Source organism: Callospermophilus lateralis, chromosome 12 (assembly GCF_048772815.1).
Source record: "Callospermophilus lateralis isolate mCalLat2 chromosome 12, mCalLat2.hap1, whole genome shotgun sequence".
Taxonomy (NCBI): Eukaryota; Metazoa; Chordata; class Mammalia; order Rodentia; family Sciuridae; genus Callospermophilus; species Callospermophilus lateralis.
In genome coordinates this window covers 50294620-50315610 of record NC_135316.1, presented here as the reverse complement: position 1 = coordinate 50315610, position 20991 = coordinate 50294620, and the positions used below count along the sequence as shown (strand labels likewise).

The window sequence follows — 20991 nt, the reverse complement described above, 5'->3', positions numbered from 1 at the left end:
AAAATGAAAATGATAACAAATATTGTCTGATCAAATAAATGGAAGAACTGTTTATTTTGTTTTCAAAAGAGGAATTTCCAGATAGCAATTGGCAATATCCAATTTAATTTATCGGTGGCCTTTCTCAACCAGCACACATGAAATAGCAGCAGTGCTCACTTCTGTAAGTTCCATGACTTTTCTTTCTTAATATTGCTCCATACCTAATAATCACATGAAGTATTTTATACTTACTTGTTTATAGTTTCCTAAATATAACTTAAGCTAAAGCAAGCCAGAGTTTTTCATCAACAATAAGAAAGTTTGTTCATCAACATTAAGAAGAGTAACTGGAAATTTGCAGGTGCTCAAATATTTGTAGGACTATTAGATAATCAGAAAAGAGTCAGCGTTTAATCTGGAAACATAAGAAATGTCTGAGCCACTGGCAGCAGAAAGGATATAATTGCACTTCTACTTTATAATTAATACTTTATAATTGTTGGACCAGAAATTTATTTAGACATTCATTTTTCCTAGTTTAGGAGAACAAATATTAGCACTTTTACCTGAAACACATTTTCTATTTAACACATGAGTATAAAATAGTTTCATGTGATAGAATTAGAGTTAATTGGACTGCCAATATTTGAAGCCATTGTTTATTCCTATCCATACTTCAGATGTAGACATTGACACTGTTCACACTGGTAATAGAAATTCTAGTAAACAAGCTACTTAAAAAGAAAATTGTAAATTATGTGCAACAAAAATACCACAGACTAAAACATTATGATATTAATATTAAAAGTAATAAATTTGAAGATAATTTATTTATGTATTTTCTATAAAATATTTTCAGTTCAATTATTATTTGATAAAACTGATGTTGACTTATTGAATTTTTGATGCATATAAAACTTAAAATATAATGAATAATAAAGAAAGTGGATTTAAAAATATATGTAAAAATTAGTTGTACCAAAGTATAACTTTATACTTTTATAACTGAACTTACCCTGTTCATAAATTTACTTTCAAAAGGGACTTTGTTACTATTGAGTTAATAGTGAGACCTTACTTCTCAGATGGATTTGTTCTATGAAACAATTAAAGCTTTGTCTCTAAGGAATGATTGTTGCTCACACCTATAGGTATAGGTGTGAGCAAAAATCACCAGCAATGAATAATAAATATCATTATATTTCAAAATATGACTTTGATCATAATTCACTGAGTCAGCCTTCCTTTTTATTTTAAATTTTTACATGTACCCCTGTGTTGACATTTCTTAAACTGTCACAGAGAGATAATTCTATATTACCATCTTGTATATGAGAAGCACCAAGATTTGGAATGTGTAATTATCTTCTAAAGCTGACAAAAATCACACAAGTCTTTGAATTTTACTAAAATGAGTAAAATATCCTGCATCCAAAGGTATGCAAGATTTTTGGTACAGAATTAGACCTAAAAGTCAGTATAAAACCCAAAGTGGTGAAATATTTAAATTGTTTTTAAATTCCACACATTTCTCATATATTCATATTAATACGGACTTACATAAATATACACATGTGTATGTAAATGTAATTTTATTTATTTATTGAACTCAGGGGCACTTGACCACAGAGCTACATCCCAAACCCTATTTTGTATTTTATTTAGAGACTGGGTTTCACTGAGTTGCTTAGCACCTCGCTTTTGCTGAGGCTGACTTTGAACTCACAATCCTCCTGTCTTAGCCTCCCAAGCTGCTGGGATTACAGGTGTGCACCACTGTGCCTGGCTGTAAATATAATTTTAAAAGTTTGAATCTAGTATGAAAATGTATTTTTGGTCTAGTATCTTGTTATGTTATGAAATGAAAGATTTAGTTTTCTTTTGTATTACTTGTGTTCATACAGAATTGAAAAATTATTAAGAAATATACAACTGTATTCTCCATACCACATAGACACTGGCCCTTCCTAAGGGATCAGCATTTTCACTTCCCCCACCATGGCTTACTCTAGAGAAACTGAGCTTGGCATCACTCTCATCATTGAAGTCATTACCCTCTCTCCCTCTCAGCAGGTGTGGTTGAATTTCCTGAGTGGTATGAATGGTTAATACGACTCCAGTGTAATAGAATAAATTAAATGTTCTTATTCACTTGAATATTTATTCATGAATTTATCTCTTACTACTAGATCATCTCTTGTTGGGTATATCATTATATGTAGACATCATTTTGTAGAAATGTTTGTTTATACTTCTGAACCACATTAAGTGGTACATGCTCCTAAAAGCATTCTTTAAAAGTCAGTAATCAAAACTACTTGAGTGTGAAATACAGCTCACAACATGTTTCAAAAGCTTTGACATAAAATTAAAATATAGTTTATAATTCTGGTATAACAAAGAGTATCTCATATGTATAAAAATGCCAAATATGCACAGGTTGTTATGCAATGTTTGAAATATTATTAATAGAAAACAGTCATGAAAAAGCAAACAAGTTTACTATACATAATGAAAATACAACTTTTGAAAATTTAGTGATATACTATTGTTTCAAAGAAGTAAGAAAATATTTTCTATGTATCATTTTTCTGCAAGGCATGTGTCTTATATCGACATATGCATATTTTCAATTAAAATATGCATTGGTTACAAAAATACTTGTACATGACTGATCACAGAAGCTTTATTTATTTATAATAGCTAAAACTAGAAGCATCGCAGTTCTCCATAATAGATAAACAGATTGCTGTTAAGCAATTAAAAGAATGAAGCAGTGATATACACAACACAGATGAATACCAAAGAATATTATGCTCATTGAAAGAGTCTTAGAAAAGAGTACAAAGTGTGATTTCATTAATATGAAGATCAATAATAGACAATTAAATTACAAAATAGTTTAGGGTGGTCTTTGTAGGTACAGAAGGGAGGATAGACTTGGAAAGCATATAAAGAAACTGCCTGAGGTAATGGTAATGCTCTCTGGGATGATGGCAATGGTTTAGCTTCCAAAGGTGTATACATGTGCCAAAACTCACTTAAAGGAACATGTAAGATTGTGTATATTGTTGAATATAAATTTTGTTAAAATATCTATACAAACATGTAAATTTAGCTAATAATGTGCATGCTGATGTGGTTTAGGTGAAGTGTATTCTTTTCCATAAATTTTATAGAATTTAAAAATGCATATAAAAATGCTGGATGAGTACAGAAATGATGGATAAGTATGTGATAAAATTATAAAGCATAAACCTATATAAGATCAATTAGTATACTGATGCTTAGTTTATGACTCTGAATTTTATATATTAAAATTTTCTAATATTTTGGGCAAAAAAGGATTAAAAACAGCTGGTAAGGCTACTGAATATAACTGGTAAGGCTACTGAATAGCCAAAGATTAGAGGGTTTTAAATTTGAATTAGACAAAGAAAGGGAGCAAAAGCAGGTAGGATGTGGATATAGATAATATTACAATTACTGTCGAGCATCAAATCTGAGGAAGTGAGTGGTGAAATGTTCTAAGGAGTATCAGTTTATGTCAAGACCTTTTGAAGGAACAATAGCAAAAATGTGGTGGTTAAATTTTGAACAGTATATGATGAAAGAAAGTTATTGCCTGCACAAAGAATATTGGGTTAAACTGGGTAGACATTGTGAACTAATGAAGATTCTTTTAATTTTTAATTCACATTTTTGATTAATAATCATAGTGAATGTCTTGATTCATTAATTTGACAGCAATGAGCTGGGTCAGTGGGATTGAGGAGATCTTGGAACTGGGAGATCATTATCTAGCATTTGGCTGTATCCTAAGAACAATAAATCCCTTGGAAAAGTACATGCATTATCTTTTTCCAGCAACTATAAAGTGATAAAGCTTCAGTTAAGAGGCTGGAAATGCTGATGTAAATCAGACAGCCAGTGATAACTGAATAGCTATGAAGGGCAAAAAAAATCTGATAACTGAAGTTTGAAGCTAATAAGGGTATATTCTAGCTAGAATATTAGTACTTTCCTTATATTAGTAAATACAGTGACCTTGTATAGAATTGTAGAACTGTTATTGAGCAATTATATTATATATTATAGCTTAATTATACTTGGTTACAGAAAAAAATGGATCTTTATATTTAATATCTAAAATTTCTTTCCTTCAGTGAACACTGTGTTAAGTGAAGTAAGAGAGGCAAAGAAAGGTAAAATATTGTATAATCTCACTTGTATATGAGATCTGAAAAGAAGTAGAGAGCAGGATGGTGGTTACCAGAGGTGGAGGTAGATGGTGTTGCTTGGGGAATTGTTAGCCAAAGATACAAAATTTTATTTAGAAAAGGAGTAGGAATTCAAGAAATATATTGCATAACACCATGAATATAGTAATAATGTATTTTCTACTTAGAAATTAGCAGGACAGAGATTTTTAAGTTTTCTCAATAAAAAATGCATATGTTAGATGGTTTGACTTAGCCATTATACAATACATAAAGCATCCTGTTATACACTATAGATATGTGCTATTTTTATTTGTCAATTAAAAATACAAAAGTTGCTTTTTTCACATAAATTATTCTTTGAGGAAAAAACATGAAAACAAAAATTAAATTTAAAAACTGTTTTGTTATAGCAAGACATTTTATTCTAACAAGAATACACTAAATATAGCTTTGCAAATGTGTAGTCATACACATGAAATTTTAAGATGTTCATATATGCATTTTGTAATTTAAAAATACTAACTTCATAGTATTTATAACTGTTTTTGAATAATTTTGTGTGCATAAAATTAATTTACAAAACATGTAAGGGAATAACTATTATAGAGTATATTCAGTTTTTTCATTTTTATATTCTTAACATTTTCTCCAAAATCATAAAATAGACTTTATTCAGCTGGTCTGGGATTTTTTATTTACTTAATGCATTAGAGAAGTAGGTATTATCTTTAATAAAACTTAAAGAAAATATAGTAAGTTTTATATTATGGCAGGAATTTTCCTGGCATTTAATAAAATCATTTTATCATATTTCAGGTGAAATGTGGAAAAAAGGGTAAAAAGAATTCATTTTTTATACAGCCCCTAGATTTACTCTTCCTCTTAACTATTAAATGGTAGAAATTAAGAAAGTTTCTTAACCTTCATCATAATGAAAATAATCTAGAAAAATACTCTCAACATAAGTTTGTTATAGGAAGTAATTAAATTTTTTATATGGTGGTATATGGCTGTCGGTGTTTAAAATATATTCCATAGATGAAATCATTTTATTAATTCCAAATTATCAGTTACTGAGGACAAATATTCTTGATCCATAATGTTGTTTTCTGCTTGAAGTACAGAAATGGGAAAAGTTTTTAGGTAACAATAATTTTCTACTTGATTTGTCTTCAATCTTTAAAATATTCTAAATATGGGTAGATTTCATATTAATACAAATTTTATGCTGATAAATAGTATATTACACTTCAAACCTAATGTTTCTTGTATACATGTGAGAATTAATGTAGAACAAATTGGTAAACATAAAGTTTTGATTATAGGTCTGAATGTTACCTAATGATTCCTCAGATCTAAGACTTGTATTGATTTCTATTTATTTTGAATTACAATAATTTTTAGAAGATGTGTGGGATTGAATCAAATATTTAATAAATGATCATTATAAGAGCTCCTCTAATTTAATACATAATATAATTTAATACTTTGAGATATAAAATATAGATGTAAAATATAGAACTGTGAATATAATACTTCCAAATTTGTGAATACTCCAAACTTAATTAAGCTTAGAAATATCACAGTCTCTTTCACAAATATGTAACAAGACTGAAATAGTGTAAGTTGTTAATAGTTTAACTGTAAACATGACATTAAATTTCCAAAAGTTATAAGACAAAAAACAGAAAAATTCTATAGTGAAAATCTCAAAATATATGAAATGAAACAAAGCAAAACATAAACCCAATATTTCTGAGAATATCAGAAACAACAAACAGTAGATTTACTCCCCCAGGAGATTTCTGTCCATTGAAAATTGAAGGCTTATGCTGAAATGCCCTAATATTATAACTCCAGTACACCTGGGCAAATTACAATAAATTTTTTAAACTAAATGAATATTCTGCAGATACACAAAACATAAAATCTGCATGTTTACTAATGGAGTATTGCTATAGTTTGAATCTGGAGGGTTCCCCAAAAGCCATATGTTAGGCTGGTTATCAATCTGCACTATTGGGAGGTGAAGAAAACTTTGGTAGGTGGGCTTAATGGAACAAAGTCAGGTCATTAGTGGGTGTGCTCTTGAAGAGGATATTTGTACCCCATCCCCTTCCTGTCTTTCTTTCTTTGCTATTTACCACTTTCTCCAAGATGCACTCCAATCATGCTACCATATATACTTTGCTACCATAAATTTAAAGCAACAGGGCCAATCAACTATGGCCTAAAACCTCTGATGCCACTAACCAAAATAAACCTTTCTTCCTTTTGTTTCTCAAGCATTTTCGTAAAGTGACAGAAAGCTGACTGACTATACGTACCATGTGATGTTTTACACATGTGTACATTGTGTAATCAGGTTAAACGTATTTATGGTCTCAAACATTTAAAATCCATACACAGAGCACAATCACTATTTACATTCACCTTGAATAATTTTTTGCATTGTTATACTCAAGTGAAAATAAGAGAAATATTCAAGGGTACAGTCAAGTAGCTGAAAAAACAGTGATGGGAGATCTGGGAACTAAATTCACATAGAAGCCAGCACTTTCAGAGGACAGATGGGTATACAATGTATACCCTTGATGAGATCTGGAGCATCTGCCTTTGGCCTGACAGAAGGTGGGAGAAGAGGGAACCACAGTCACTGCATTAAGCCTGATTCATTGAGGAAGGCTGACAGGGATCTAAGGGTACCCTTGGTTCAGGGTTAAAGCAGACTCATTTATATTGGAGAAAAACATCTGTAATTTAGGCCTGCAAAAGTTCAAAGAGTAAAGAAAATTAATATGATTTCAAAATAACATTATTCAACACACAAAGAATAAAACTAACATGAGTGAGAATATTAGAAACAACAAACAGTAGATTTACTCCCCCAAAGCTTTTAGGTATTGGCATTATTAGCTACATGATATGAAATAAACCTGAAATATAGTCAGCCATGGGTTCAACAAATTAGGGATAGAAAATATTAGGGGAAAAATTTACATGTTTATTAAACATGTACAGAATTTTTTTCTTGTTAATATTAACTAAACAATATATTATAACCAATATTTACATAGCACTTACATTATATTAGTAAGTAATGTAGTAACCTAGAGATGATTTAACACATGCAACAGGATATGTATTGGTTATAGGCAAATAGTGTGACATTTTATATAAGTGATTTGAACATCTCTGAATTTTTGTATCTGAGTGGGTCCTGAAACAAACCACCTATGAATACTAAGGCAAATGGATTTCTATAGGTAAGAAGTAATACATGAAGCAATAAGTAAATAAATAAAAGCAAGTAAGGTGAAAACTATATAGAATTTATCATAAAAATCTGAGAGAATTTGAGATTCACATAGAAAATGATCATATTAAAAACACAGATGTCTCTGCTTTTAACCATGATGGATTATCGTGTATCAAACTATCCCCCAAAAAGTAACTATAAAGTTTCAGTTTTCCATTAAGCTTCATTACAAAAAAAAAATGAGCTCTTTCAAGACATTGAAGATTAAAAAATGATGGCTAACATTTAAAAGGCCAAGTTTCAGTATAAAAGGGCTATGAATGGGAATGATCCTAATAGTGTTTGCCATTTCCCCCTTGAGAAATGGCTGATTCACAAGTAGTGCTAGACTGAGAGTTCTTGCAATATGTGTACCCTGAGGCCTCTGGGCAGCCTAGTGGGGCTGGGAGTAATAACTGCTGTTTAGGGCAGCCAAGTAGTCAGAACTTTAGACCCGGATCCCTCGGAAAGGAGTCTGGCTGGACATTGCTATTCATCTTTTCTGGCAGCTTCTGAATTCTAAGATATACCTTGAGACCAAAATTGAGGCAGAAAATGGCAGCTAAGGTGCCAAACTTAGCTTATGAATAGTTCTAAGGCATATATCTATCTGAGAACTAGATAAAGGTAGTTTTTCTAAAGAAAAAATAAAATGACTTTCAGGGACCACTAAAAATTAGTAGCTCTGATATAAATATTGAAAACAAAATAGGAGGAGGACAGTCCTCATAAATACTTAGTCACAAATTCTCTAATTCTTGTTTGAAAGATGATTTTCTGTTACTTTCAATTTCTCCCTAAGGCAAGTAAATTGTATTTGAGAGAACTTAATGGTATTCAGAGTGTCTATTTATCTTCTTATATAATATCCATCATTCTTTCAGAAATTTCCAGAGATATTATGCTGCTTACTAGATTTTTTACTATGAACCTCTAAATCATTGAATTATTCCTTTGAAAATAAAGCATTTGACAAAAGTGTCTCATAGTCTGTCTGCAGAGCAGTTTATTTTATGGTTTAGCCAAACCCACTAGTTCAAGAAACTAAGATACAATATGCAATAATTAGAAAAGAAGGAAATAATCTATTCAAAATTATTTGCAAAATTAAATTTAATCTTAATTTAACAAATTAAAATTAAAAAATGTTCAATCTTTCTATTTATGTTGGGAAGTTTAAATGTAATTACAAAACTTAGGTATCATTTTCCAATTATTTCTACTTTATACTAGAAATTGCTCATAATGAAATAATTTTTTAATACAGAAAATTTTGAGAATATATTGAAACTGGCACTCTGCATAATTTAATGGTGATATAAAGTCATCTATACTTTCTAGAAAAAATAAATTCATAAATCATAATAACTTTACCTCCCACACACTAATTTTTCACCAAGAATTCATTCACTCATAGTTTAGGATAAACTAAAAGAAAGAGTTGAGAGGGCCCCGAGTTCCAATATCTCTTTCAAAAAGTATGCCCCCAGTGGCCTAACTTCCTTGTGTTAGGCCCCAACTACTAGAGGTCACACCACCTCTCCATAGCACCATATGCTGGGGACCACACCTTCAAATATGGGCCTTTGGGAGATACTGAAAATCTAAACTATAACACTTTCAAAAAATACAATACAAAATTCCATTTATCACTTAATTCTTTTTTCTTGATTCATCATTCTTGACTGTTGTTTGAATTGGCCTAAAAGACATTTAGCTGCGGGGCTGGGGATGTGGCTCAAGCGGGGTAGCGCACTTGCCTGGCATGCATGAGGCCCGGGTTCGATCCTCAGCACCACATACAAACAAAGATGTTGTGCCTGCCGAAAAACTAAAAAATAAATATTAAAAAAAAATTCTCTCTCACTCTCTCTTTAAAAAAAAAAAAGACATTTAGCTGCAGGCATGGTGGTGCTCACCTGTAATCCTAGTAGCTCAGGAGGCTGAGGCAGGAGAATTGAGAGTTGAATGCCAACCTCAGCAAAAGTGAGATGCTAATAAGCAACTCAGTGAGACCCTGTCTCTAAATAAAACACAAAATAGAGCTGGGGATGTGGCTCATTGGTCATGTGACCCTGAGTTCCATCCCTAGTACCAGAAAAAGAAAAAAGATATTTACCTTATGCATCATGATATTCATATATGTATCACTTACATGACCACCTTACTGCCTTATTCCTTCGCTGTATCACATCATTATCCCTTATTTATTTAATTAATTATTATATATATTTTTTTGGTAATGAGGATTGAACTCGGGTCAGTCTACCTCTGAATTTCTTTCCCAACCTTTTAAAAACTTAGTTATTGTTCAATTTTGAGACAGGGTTTTGCTAAGTTGCAGAGGTTTTCCTTGATTTTGTAATTCTCTCTCCTCAGCCTCCCATTTCACTGGGTTCCAGAAATAAGACACTAAAATCAGCATATTACTATTATTTCATAGAGTTCTTATATTTTCATGTCTCTAGAATTTCTACACTATTATTTTCCATAATACAATTAGGAAGCTCAGCCCAGGTTACTGCTGAGAGCACTGGCAAATTAGTCACATGCTTTGTTTCTTTAATCATGCAGTGGCTTCTTGTTAATATGAATTTATTGAATGTTCAATTGATATTTTTGTTTGCTTTTTTATATAAAATACTATCATGTGCAGGTGCACATATGGAATTGATATTACATCAATATTTTCCCATGGAATATGGCATTCTTTAAAAAACAAATGGTATTTGTTTGACTTCGAAATTAGACAAAGAATGTATTAGACTTATATTTATAAAATCTGAGACTAGGAGGAATGTATTTATTGATAGTCCCTAGAAATCAAAGGTTTACCAAATAAAATTAACTTACCACAACATTATAACAATGTATTCCTGCTTCTGTTCTAGGGCATAGAATATTATGCAAGTTATTTGGTATTTATTACTCTTATAAAGACAATGGAGATACACATTAATAGTTTTGTTTTCTTGATTGAGATAAATCTTTGCTTTTATAATGCTATAATTCTATTTGTAGGTCAAAATATTTTTATCTGATGAAATATTTTCTGTTTCATCACTTTAAAAAGACATTTTAAGGGGATGGGGCTGTGGCTCACTGGTAGAGTGCTCACTTAACATGTGCAAAGCTCTGGGTTCGATCCTCAGCAGTAATAAAAAAATAAAATAAAATAAAGATATTGTGTCCATCTACAACTAGAAAAAATATTTTTTCAAAAAGACATTTTAAAACCATTAAACATTTTCTAAAACTTCTGTAATATCATATTAAATAACAACATTTGATGGTATATGAAAGAAGTGAAACTCTGAGGGAGATAAAATGGAGAGAAGGAGGGTCAGAAATCATTTGTCATTTCTTTAGTTCTCAAAACAACAAGTTGTCTACTGCTTTTAACTGACAATTATGTTTTATTTTATATTTTTGAAAATTATCTTAATTTTATTTAATAACTGCAACATTACTATTCTTGAATTGAAAGAGAGTGACATTCTAGAGTTGAATCCATGGCAGGTAATAGATGCATAATTAGTTGTCTTGAATGAATGAATGAATCAATGAATGAATCAATGACAATGACTAAAACTCAATTTCATTAAGTCAAAGCTGGTATTATTACTTGAAGAAATGTAAACTTTTCTCAATAATTCTTATATTACAATTTGTTAAGAAACTATAATATTTCTTCAAGTAGAAAGTACATTTTTAAATGAAATCATAAAATCTAAAAACTTGTCATCCATAGAATGTATCTGGAAGTAAATTATGTAGTAAAGAAAGAATAAGAGATATGTAATGGCTTTCTGTGGTAAAGCCACTATAAAAATTTTATAAAGTTCAAATATATTTTGAGTCAGTTTTTTATAGACAATCACTACATTAGTCAGGGTTCCATAAAGAAAAAGAATCGATATTGTATAGAGATATATCTGCGAGAATTACTATGGAAATCAAGAAGTCCTCACAATATGCAGTCTTTAAGTTGCAGGATCAGAGAAGTCAGTGATGTAATCTACTCTAAGTCCACAGCCTGAGAACCAGGAGGCAAAAGGGGTGTGTGTGTGTGTGTGTGTGTGTGTGTGTGTGTGTGTGTAGGGGTGCACTGCTGGTATAATTACTGAAGTTTGAATTTCTGAGAACCTGTTACTATGAAGTTTGAAGCCAGAGGATATATAGCCACTTCCAGAAGAGAAAGTAAATTCTTTTGTTTGTATTTTTGCTCAATCCAGGACCTCAAGGAATTGGAAATGTTCACTACATCAATGAAGGCAATATGATATTCAAGCTTCTTTGCTCAGTCTGTTGAATCAAATGCTAATCTCATCTAGAAACACCATCAGAAACATCTCACTCCTGTAAGAATGGCAGCCATTATGAAGTCAAACAACAACAAGGGCTGGTGAGGATGCGGGAAAAAATGTACATTCATACAATGCTGGTGGGACTGCAAATTGGTGCAGCCAATTTGGAAAGCAGTATGGAGGTTGCTTGGAAAGCTGGGAATGGAACCACAATTTGAACCAACTATTCCCCTTCTCAGACTATACCCAAAAGACCTAAAAAAAGCTTACTACAGGGACACAGCCACATCAATGTTTATAGCAGCACAATTCACAATAGCTCTACTGTGGAATCAACCTAGATGCCCTTCAATAGATGAATGGATTAAAAAAACTGGCATTTATATACAATGGAATATCCTCAGCACTAAAAAATAACAAGATCATGGCATTTGCAGGGAAATGGATGACATTAGAGCAGATTATGCTAAGTGAAGTTAGCCAATCCCTAAAAAACAAATGCCGAATGTCTTCTCTGATATAAGGGGGGTGACTCTAAATGGGGTAAGGAGGAAGAGTATGAGAAGAAGACTACCACTAAATAGGGAAGAGAGGTGGGAGGGAATGAAAGGGAGAAGGGGAATTGCACAGAAGTTGGAAGGAGACCCTCATCATTATATAAAATACATGTATGATGATGTGAGGGAGAAAAAAAAGAAATGTGTCACATTAGATTGGGTAGAGAGAGGGATAGGAGGGGAGGGGAGGGGAAGGGGGATAGGAAGGGCAGCAGAATAAAATAGACACTAGTATTGCTATATTGTAATAAAGCCTTGGTCAGGCGATCTAAAAAAAAAAAAGAGCTGTGTAATCAAAAAAATTGGAGACCACTGTTCTAAAGAATAAATTGCATTAAATTAAAAAAAAGAAAGAAACATCATCAGAAATAATGTTTTGCAACAACCTGAGTATCCCTAAACCAGTCACAATGAAACATACAAGTAACCATTAAAGTCTTTATCCAGATTCTTTCCTTTTGGAAAGAGACTGTTAAAGTTTAGTTATGAGATGTCCTCCAAAAACTCATGTGTAAGACAATACAAGAATGTTGTATTGTCATGAGGTGAAATGATTGTATTATGAGAGCTTTAACTTAATTAGTGTATTAATCCATTGATATGGATTAACTGGAGAGTAACTCTAGGTAGGTAGGATGTGGCTGGAGGAAGTGGATAACTAGGGAAATGCTTTTGGGGTTTATATTTTGTCCCTGATATGTGGAGTTCTCCCTACTTCCTGATTGCTAATTGCCGGAGCTGCTTTCTTCTTCCACACCCTTTTACCATCATGTTCTGTGTCACCTCAGGTGCAGAGGATGGAATTAGCCATCTAGGGACTAAGACCTTGGAAACCATGAGCATCAAACAAACTTTTCCTACTCTTAAATTGTTCTGGTCAGGTCCCAGCAGTGAAAAAGCTGACTAAACCAAGAAGAATGAGATTTCATTTTGCTCCAATGAAAACTACCACAGTTATTATACTAATTTATAATTATCTACTTGTCTGTCTGAATGCTATCTGAAAATCTCAGATTCTCAAAGGCAGAGATTTTTTTTTTAATGGTGCTAGGGATTGAACCCAGGGCTTTCTGCATGCAAGGCAAGCACTCTACCAACTGAGCTACATCCCCAGACCCTTCACATACAGAATCTTATCATAATTGTACTGGAATAAGCATGTCTCTGACATACTGTGTTTCCTTTACTTAGAACTGAAATGCAGTTTTCAATATATGTAACAAATTGGCCTGTGTTAACTTTAAATTCTTTTCTCATTTCATTTGAAATCTTGCATGTAATGCAGAAGAGATAAAGAATTTAAAGATGAATAAACAGAAGTGAAAAATACAGACCAGAAATATAAATGGAACTTGAATTTTCCTTTAGTCTTAAATCATAATTGTTAAAGCTAAGTTTATGCAAACATTATTCATTTATCCAGATTATAATAATAAAATTGAGTAATGGTGTGGCACAGGGTTTGTCTTAATCCAGATCTAAAATTATATACCTTTGTTGTTATCCATTCCTCCTACTGCATAGAGTGTTCCAACTGTAGATTTTCTGGGTTTAGTTCTTGGACTTTGCATTAAAGTTCTTCTTTCTGGCAGTAGATGATATTTCATTGCTTCCAGGATCAGCTTTTGACATTCCAAGTCATTCTTAAATAATGCATGGTTTTCTAGGTCAGCCAAGATCTGTGAATAATATACAATCATTATTAATAATGATTTTTTTAAAAAATTTAGTATCAGTAGTTAAAAATCTTAAAGCCTATGATATTACTCTTATATTGAGAGGAATAAGGAGTGTAGGAATTGATTACATCTACAAATAAATACAAATAAAATGCACATTTCCAAGAGGAATGCAGTACATTTTTAATCCCATATTGCTATGATTTTACTATTCATTGCAAAACGTTCTAGAGATCAATTTTTCCATTTTCTTTCTTCTTACAGAGTTGTTTATAAATCAAGTACAATTGCGTATGTTATTCATAAACCTGTCTGGTTAAGGAAATTAAAAAATTACCTTCAACAGAATGTGCTAAAATGAGCTTATCATAAGTACTCACATAATTAAGTTCTTTTAAATACAGTTTAATTCTCTTCTAAATCCCAAGTAACTCCATGAAAATGTAAACAGTTATCCTCATAATGGCTCTTTTAGTATGAAAGCAATTGAAAAGCTGCTTATTAGGCAAAGTTATAGTTTCCAATAGTGAAAAATAAGAAATGTTAATACCAAAAATCTAGAGCCAGAGCTAACAATATATTGAGACCAGGAGTTTTAAAACTATATTGTCTCTCTTCTGCTGCAAAAGGTTTAGTGTCCATGAGTCTTTTGTGTATAACTTAACACTTTCAAATATTTAAGTTTCCTCTTCCTTTGTGCTTCTTTAGATTCTTTTTTTCTTGATTCTTTCAATCTTTTTCTATTTTCATGAATTGTGTTTCATTTTCATTTACGCTTAAATTTGTTATATATATTTTAAAAATTAATGAGTTGAAAATTGAATAAAGACTCACTGGCCTTTTCTTGTCATTGATAAGCAATCATACTCCACAAATATTTATTAAGTGAATACATTAATATATTGTCAGAAGAGGCAAATAAATTATTGCTTTGAACTCCATAGCCTTGGATATTTTGGCTGCCCCATGCGAAGATGTAGAAAAATGCGCCCATTTGCAGGCGGCCTCTGCCTGGCATGGAATTTATGAGTTCGATAGCTTTGAATTTAGATGCCTGCGAGCCTTGGCTAAAAGAGATACCAGTGTGCTTAAACAGCCTTGAGGCCCCAGCTGCCTGGAGGAGGAAGAGTTACTAAGCAAGGGATAAGGCCCCAATAAGCCCAACTTCCAGCCTCTTGCCTTTCTTTTATCTTGAAGAACTCTTCTGAACAATGAATTCCTTTCAAGTGTTCTCCTATAAAATAAAGGTTGGTGGCCTATCTCTCTTTGTTAGGATCAGATCCATCAGGTCTTTTCCATCCAAAAATCTCCCGTTTTCAATGCAGTTTCTGTCTGCTTTATTTTTCTTTCTTTATGTTTCGTGTTTTTGTTTTGTTTTGGTACCAGGGATTGAACTCAGGGGCACTCGACCACTGAACCACACGCCCAGCCCTTTTTTTGTGTTTTATTTAGAGACAGGGTCTCACTGAGTTGCTTAGAGCCTTGCTTTTTGCTGAGGCTGGCTTTGAACTCATGATCCTCCTGCCTCAGCCTCCCAAGCAGCTGGGATTACTACGTTTTCAGCCTTTTATTTCCAGTTTGCCCACACCTAGGACAGTTACTTATTCCCTTGCCTTGCAGGTCATGGTCAGAATATATAGGGAAACACGTAATTAAATAAGTAATATAACACTATAATTTTAACTACAGATAAATTTATTTAGCCTATTTATATTACCTTTAGAGGAACTAGGAAGAATGTAAAAACACATAAATACTCATTTATAAAAGGTATGAAAGATAACAGAGTAGGTCTAAGTCTGAATAAGGATGTGATGTATTAGGTACTAGATGCTTTGGAAATATGTAAGTAAAAATGTCTACATTCTTGGCTCTATATCTTATATACTAAAATACTAGCTGTCTTCCTAATTTTATTCTAAACATTAAATTTTTAAAAATGGTATGAAGTGAAATAGGTAATTGTTACTGAAATTTTTTAAAGGACTACCATTTAAACACTTTAGTAACATTTTTGCTCTTTATCACCAAAGAGAATATTATTTCTAACATATGTATCAAAATGTTTCTTTTGAATATAAGCCTTTTCTTTCTATTAGAAAAATAATTAGGCTTTACAGTAATTAATTTATATAAATATATATGCATATTTGTATATATTATATTGTGATTAATTTATAATGAATTTATAATTGATTTATAAATATTTCTATATGTGAAGCTAGCTCTCATAAATTCCTTTTTCTTTCTCTCCTCCTGTCATCTCTTTTGGGAAATTTTGGGATTATTGGTCATTAAAAAATATCAATGTATTTGGAGTTAATTATTTATAGGAATATCTTAGGTAGATAGATATGAAATTATAAATAAAAGAAAATTTTAAAAATGTATGTGCTTTTTCCAATGTTTTCTTTTTCTGTTTTTCCTAGAAAATTATAGAACAGAATCAAAAAAGTTTAACTGAGAACCTGGGTGATGGCTTTAGCTTTATATAAGCTGATTTAAATATTTCAAAATTTTGATATATGAATGCAAAGGGTCCTTTATAGTAAACTAGTTCACACAATATTCCTGATATTTAGATGATTCTTTTAACTCAGGGTGGATTAATTTTTAGCTTATAATTAACTTGAGGACTTCCTTTTTGTTTTATCAATACATAAACATAACATCAGCACAAAATTTTTGTAAATAGAAATAGGTTTAATATCTAATATTTAAAACTTGTAAAGTAGGAATACGGAACCAATAAGTTATAATTTAATAACTTAACATTATCAACATAAAATTTATTTATATTAAATTCAAATAAATGATCTCTTCTTTCAAGGCTGTCTCTTGAATTATTCCAGTGCTGCAAATCAAAAGGGTGACATAATATTGGCTCACATTATAATCGTTATTTCTTTGGAGAACTTTAAAACAGTAGACCATTAGAAACTAATGAAATTCTTGACTAAGTTTTCATTTTCAAAAGTAAGAAAAATGTTACAAATATTATTCACTGAAATTTTTCAAATTTTTCTTAGTTAAAAGTTTTATATATAAAATAAACATAAGGAAATACAATGTACTACATGTTGCATGTTTTAAATATTATTTAAATGATAACATTTGCTAAAATGAAATAAAATATATTTTCTTAAAAAAGTTAGCCATCTGGGTCACTTTTTCCTGTTCTAATTTTCCTTGTGGCTAAGTCACTTTTTCCTGTTCTAATTTTCCTTGTGGCTAGAAAACAAAAGCCCCCTTTTCAGTTAAATAATTTATGTAATACAAAAGATTACAGAGAAATAAGAATGTACATACAATAGAAAGATATTGTTTCTTAAGAAACATATTTTGTTAAAATTCAGTAATACAATATATACATTGCTATTAAAGTTTTAAAAAACTGACTTGAACATCTATAGGAATATTACATATTTACATAGATCTAAACAAAGGCAAAGATATATCTGACTTATTTCAAATTATTTATAAATAACAGTTGATTATAAAAGAAAGCTTAGGGAATTATGTGGAAATAAAGAATCAGAGGAGAGTCAACTCTAAGTGCTTAGGTTTGTAATTATTTTAAGTAATAAATTTTAAATGAAAATGAACTACTCAATATTTATAGATATATGCACAAGAAAATTAAAATATGAATCAATTGTTTAAAAATATGACAAAGAATATATGTAAAAGAAAATTAAAACATGTATTATGCTTCTATAAAATGGCAATGGTATTTTGTACTTAAATGATATTTTTCTTTATATGCACAAAATATTGTAGAAAATATCTGAACTTTGGCATACTCCTAACTAGTTTGGGAAAGACAGTTATTTCGAAGGAAATTCAATTTCTTCATAATCATTGTTATGTATTATTCTGTGTTTTAAAAATATTGCTTGTAAGCATGTTTTGCTTATGGATAGCATAAACTGTGTTTGTATTTCATTTCATTTGCCAATATATTTTAGTATTATGATTTTACCCCAAGTTCAAGTATAAATGCAGACTGTTTTTAAACTTCAGTTATCTTCAGATTTTCTTGGAATGTTCCAAGAATAACTCAAATATCTGCTTCTTTTACACATTGAATGAAGATAGTAAAAATAATGTAGTTTTAACATTCTTAAACTCTAATGAATCTTAAGCTAATGTGATTGCTTTTCTGCTCCTCAAATTTAGAAAAAAACAATTGGAAATAGTTAATAAATAATAAACTACTTAGAAACCTTCTCTGTTAATCAGCTTTTCATCATTGTGACCATGATGCCTAACATAAACAAGTTAGAGGAGAAAGAGTTTATTTGGGGCTCACAGTTTCAGAGGTTCAGTCCATGCTCAGCAGACTCCACTGCTCTGGATCTGATGGTAGGTAGAACATCATGACAGAAGGCCATGGTATAGGAAAGATGCTCAGGTCATGGAAGCCAGGAAGCAGAGAAAGAGAGAGAGTGGAGCCAGGGACACGAGTAGTCTGAGGCCTCACTACCAGTGACCTACTTCCTCTAAGCCTACAGTTATCATGTAGAAGTCCATTCAAATTACTGTCCATCAAATGGGTTAATCCATTGATGAGGTTACAGCTCTCATTATCTAATCATTTAATGTCTGAACATTCCTGCATTGCCTAATACATGAGTTTTTAAATGGACATTAAAGATCTAAATCAGAAAAGTTACATTTATCTGCAAATACTTATACAAAAATTGCAAACTAGAATTTTTCCTTCAGATAATAAATATAAATACCATTTTGGTAATCTTAACATGATTTATTTTACAAATGAAAAGCTCTTGAAACTTTTTCATCATCACTATTTGTATGTTTTCACACTTAGAATAATTATCAACTGCATTCTTAATTATTAATTGGGTTCTAAACCTCAAAAGAGTATTTCATTATTTATACATCAATAATGTTTCAGAATGTTCATCTTCTAAAAGAAAAACCAAAAATAAAATTCCTGTGACTTAATATGAAGGACAGTATAGGGAGCTATTAACATTACGTGAATCTCTAAGGGGAGAATCTCTGAAATCATGTCTTTCAACTAAAGAGAAACAAGATATACTTTAGTTTTAGAAATTTGTTACATATATAAATATGAAATGAAAATTTTCAGAAATTATCCACAGTCAAATGGTATTCTGGAGGAGAAAGTATGTACGGAAGACCTACAGATCAAATATAGGGGAATATAATAATGGGCAGTGTCTATAAAATCAAGAAGAATAAAATTAAGCAGACTGAAAACATTCTTTTTGCCATTATATTATTCAATTTCATTTTCAGAAAGTTTTTTCAGCTCTATATTCTTCAAAGACTTTAAGAAATAAAATTTATTTAGTTTTTGGTATGGTTTACTCTGTGAATAATTTCAGTTTAAATATGAGATTGGATTATATTGGATTATATAATTGAAATTGCAAAAGTCATGAACTTTTGATTAGAAATATTCTTTACAGCTATGTGTTTGAAAACACTGCTATTCTCTTCTTACTCATTCTTTTTAAAGTTCCATTGGATTTCACATTTACTTCACTTAGATTAGGGGGGGAAAGTGCATTAATTAAGACAATATTTAATGCAATAGTTTATTATAATAAAAGACCTTGATTGTTGATGATTTGAGAAGTTGAATCACAAGCCTCAGTTAGCTGTATGTTTAGGAAGTGAAAACCTGCTGAATGTTTTGATTCTGTGTGTTGCCCAAAGACATTCTACAAGTGGCAGTTTTCCAAAAATATGTACCTAATTTTACTTCAAACACTTACAGTAAATGAGAAAGTATGACTCTGAAAGTATTCCAAACAGGAATACGTCATAAAAATGGAATATACTTTTCAAGAATCTATATTTTGCATTGTTTCTCCAATTTCTGAAAAAGAAAATAGAGTGAATTTTCATGTCATTCAAGAAAAGGCATCTTCTTTTTGAAAAAAATTATGTCAAGAAAATACTCTTTGCCTAGAATACATGTTATGATTTTTCTATCTCATGGGTATAGGCACTGCTTTAACATTGCAAACAACTCATTTATTTGTTAGCTTAAAAATTATATGTAAAAATTTATTTTTGTTTTATCACCTATTCTTATTTGTCAAAGAGTATTTACTCTTAAACTAAATATTAAAAAGTATTTATATCACAAAAGTGAGAATACTAAACTTCCCAAAAATATAAAGATCATTAAGCAAATATAAAATCACAACATACTCTTGTATTGTTAATAGCTTGACATATGAAAATATCTATATAGTAATCCATTCCTTAAAAAATACTGCATTAATGAAAATATAATTTGAATGGGAAGATAATTAACAGGATATGAACAAAGCATAGTATTTAAAATTTTCATCTGGTCATGGGGTCAAAAAATGTAATGTAATATTGAATAAACACTGAAATAAAGATATATATATATAAACTTACTATAGGGCTAAGAAAGTGCTAAATTTCCAATATATCCTTGGGCTAGTGCAGTTATGAAGACATTTTCATTTTTACAATAAACTGACAAAATTTCATATAGCTTATATTATTTCATAATGTTTCAAACTTTTATTTTGCTATTGAGTCCTATGCTAAAAAATAAACTCATAGAATTAGAATCTACAAAATAAAATTGATTCAAATTAGAAGTCACACTCCTCAGAAAAATGAGTTTCATATAGTCTTTCAAGTTTTCTGCTTGAGAATAATAAATAAGGTGATGATAAAATGTTATCATATCCCATAAACTGTAGGGAAATATTTTACTTTAGTGTCTTATAAATAGGAATCATACAAATAAAATATATTCGGGAATTTGCATTATGCAGTTCCTAAGACATTTCACAGGGAAACTGATCCCATTCAGAACTATTTATTAGTTAAGATAGGGTGCTGATGAAAGGGGAGTTTGGTTATCACAGAGCTTTGTAGAAACATGATGAATAGAAAGTTCAT

General features: G+C 30.8%; 1 protein-coding gene across 2 annotated transcripts in view; it reads right to left on the bottom strand.

The window, feature by feature from the left end:
* Klhl1 (kelch like family member 1) overlaps positions 1–20991 on the bottom strand; it is a 358829-nt gene that overhangs the window by 105844 nt on the left and 231994 nt on the right. For both annotated transcript variants that reach the window (XM_076872388.2, XM_076872389.2), the window contains one exon: positions 13860–14046. In XM_076872388.2, the coding sequence (XP_076728503.2) occupies positions 13860–14046 (187 nt within the window). The remainder of the gene's footprint in view (positions 1–13859; positions 14047–20991) is intronic.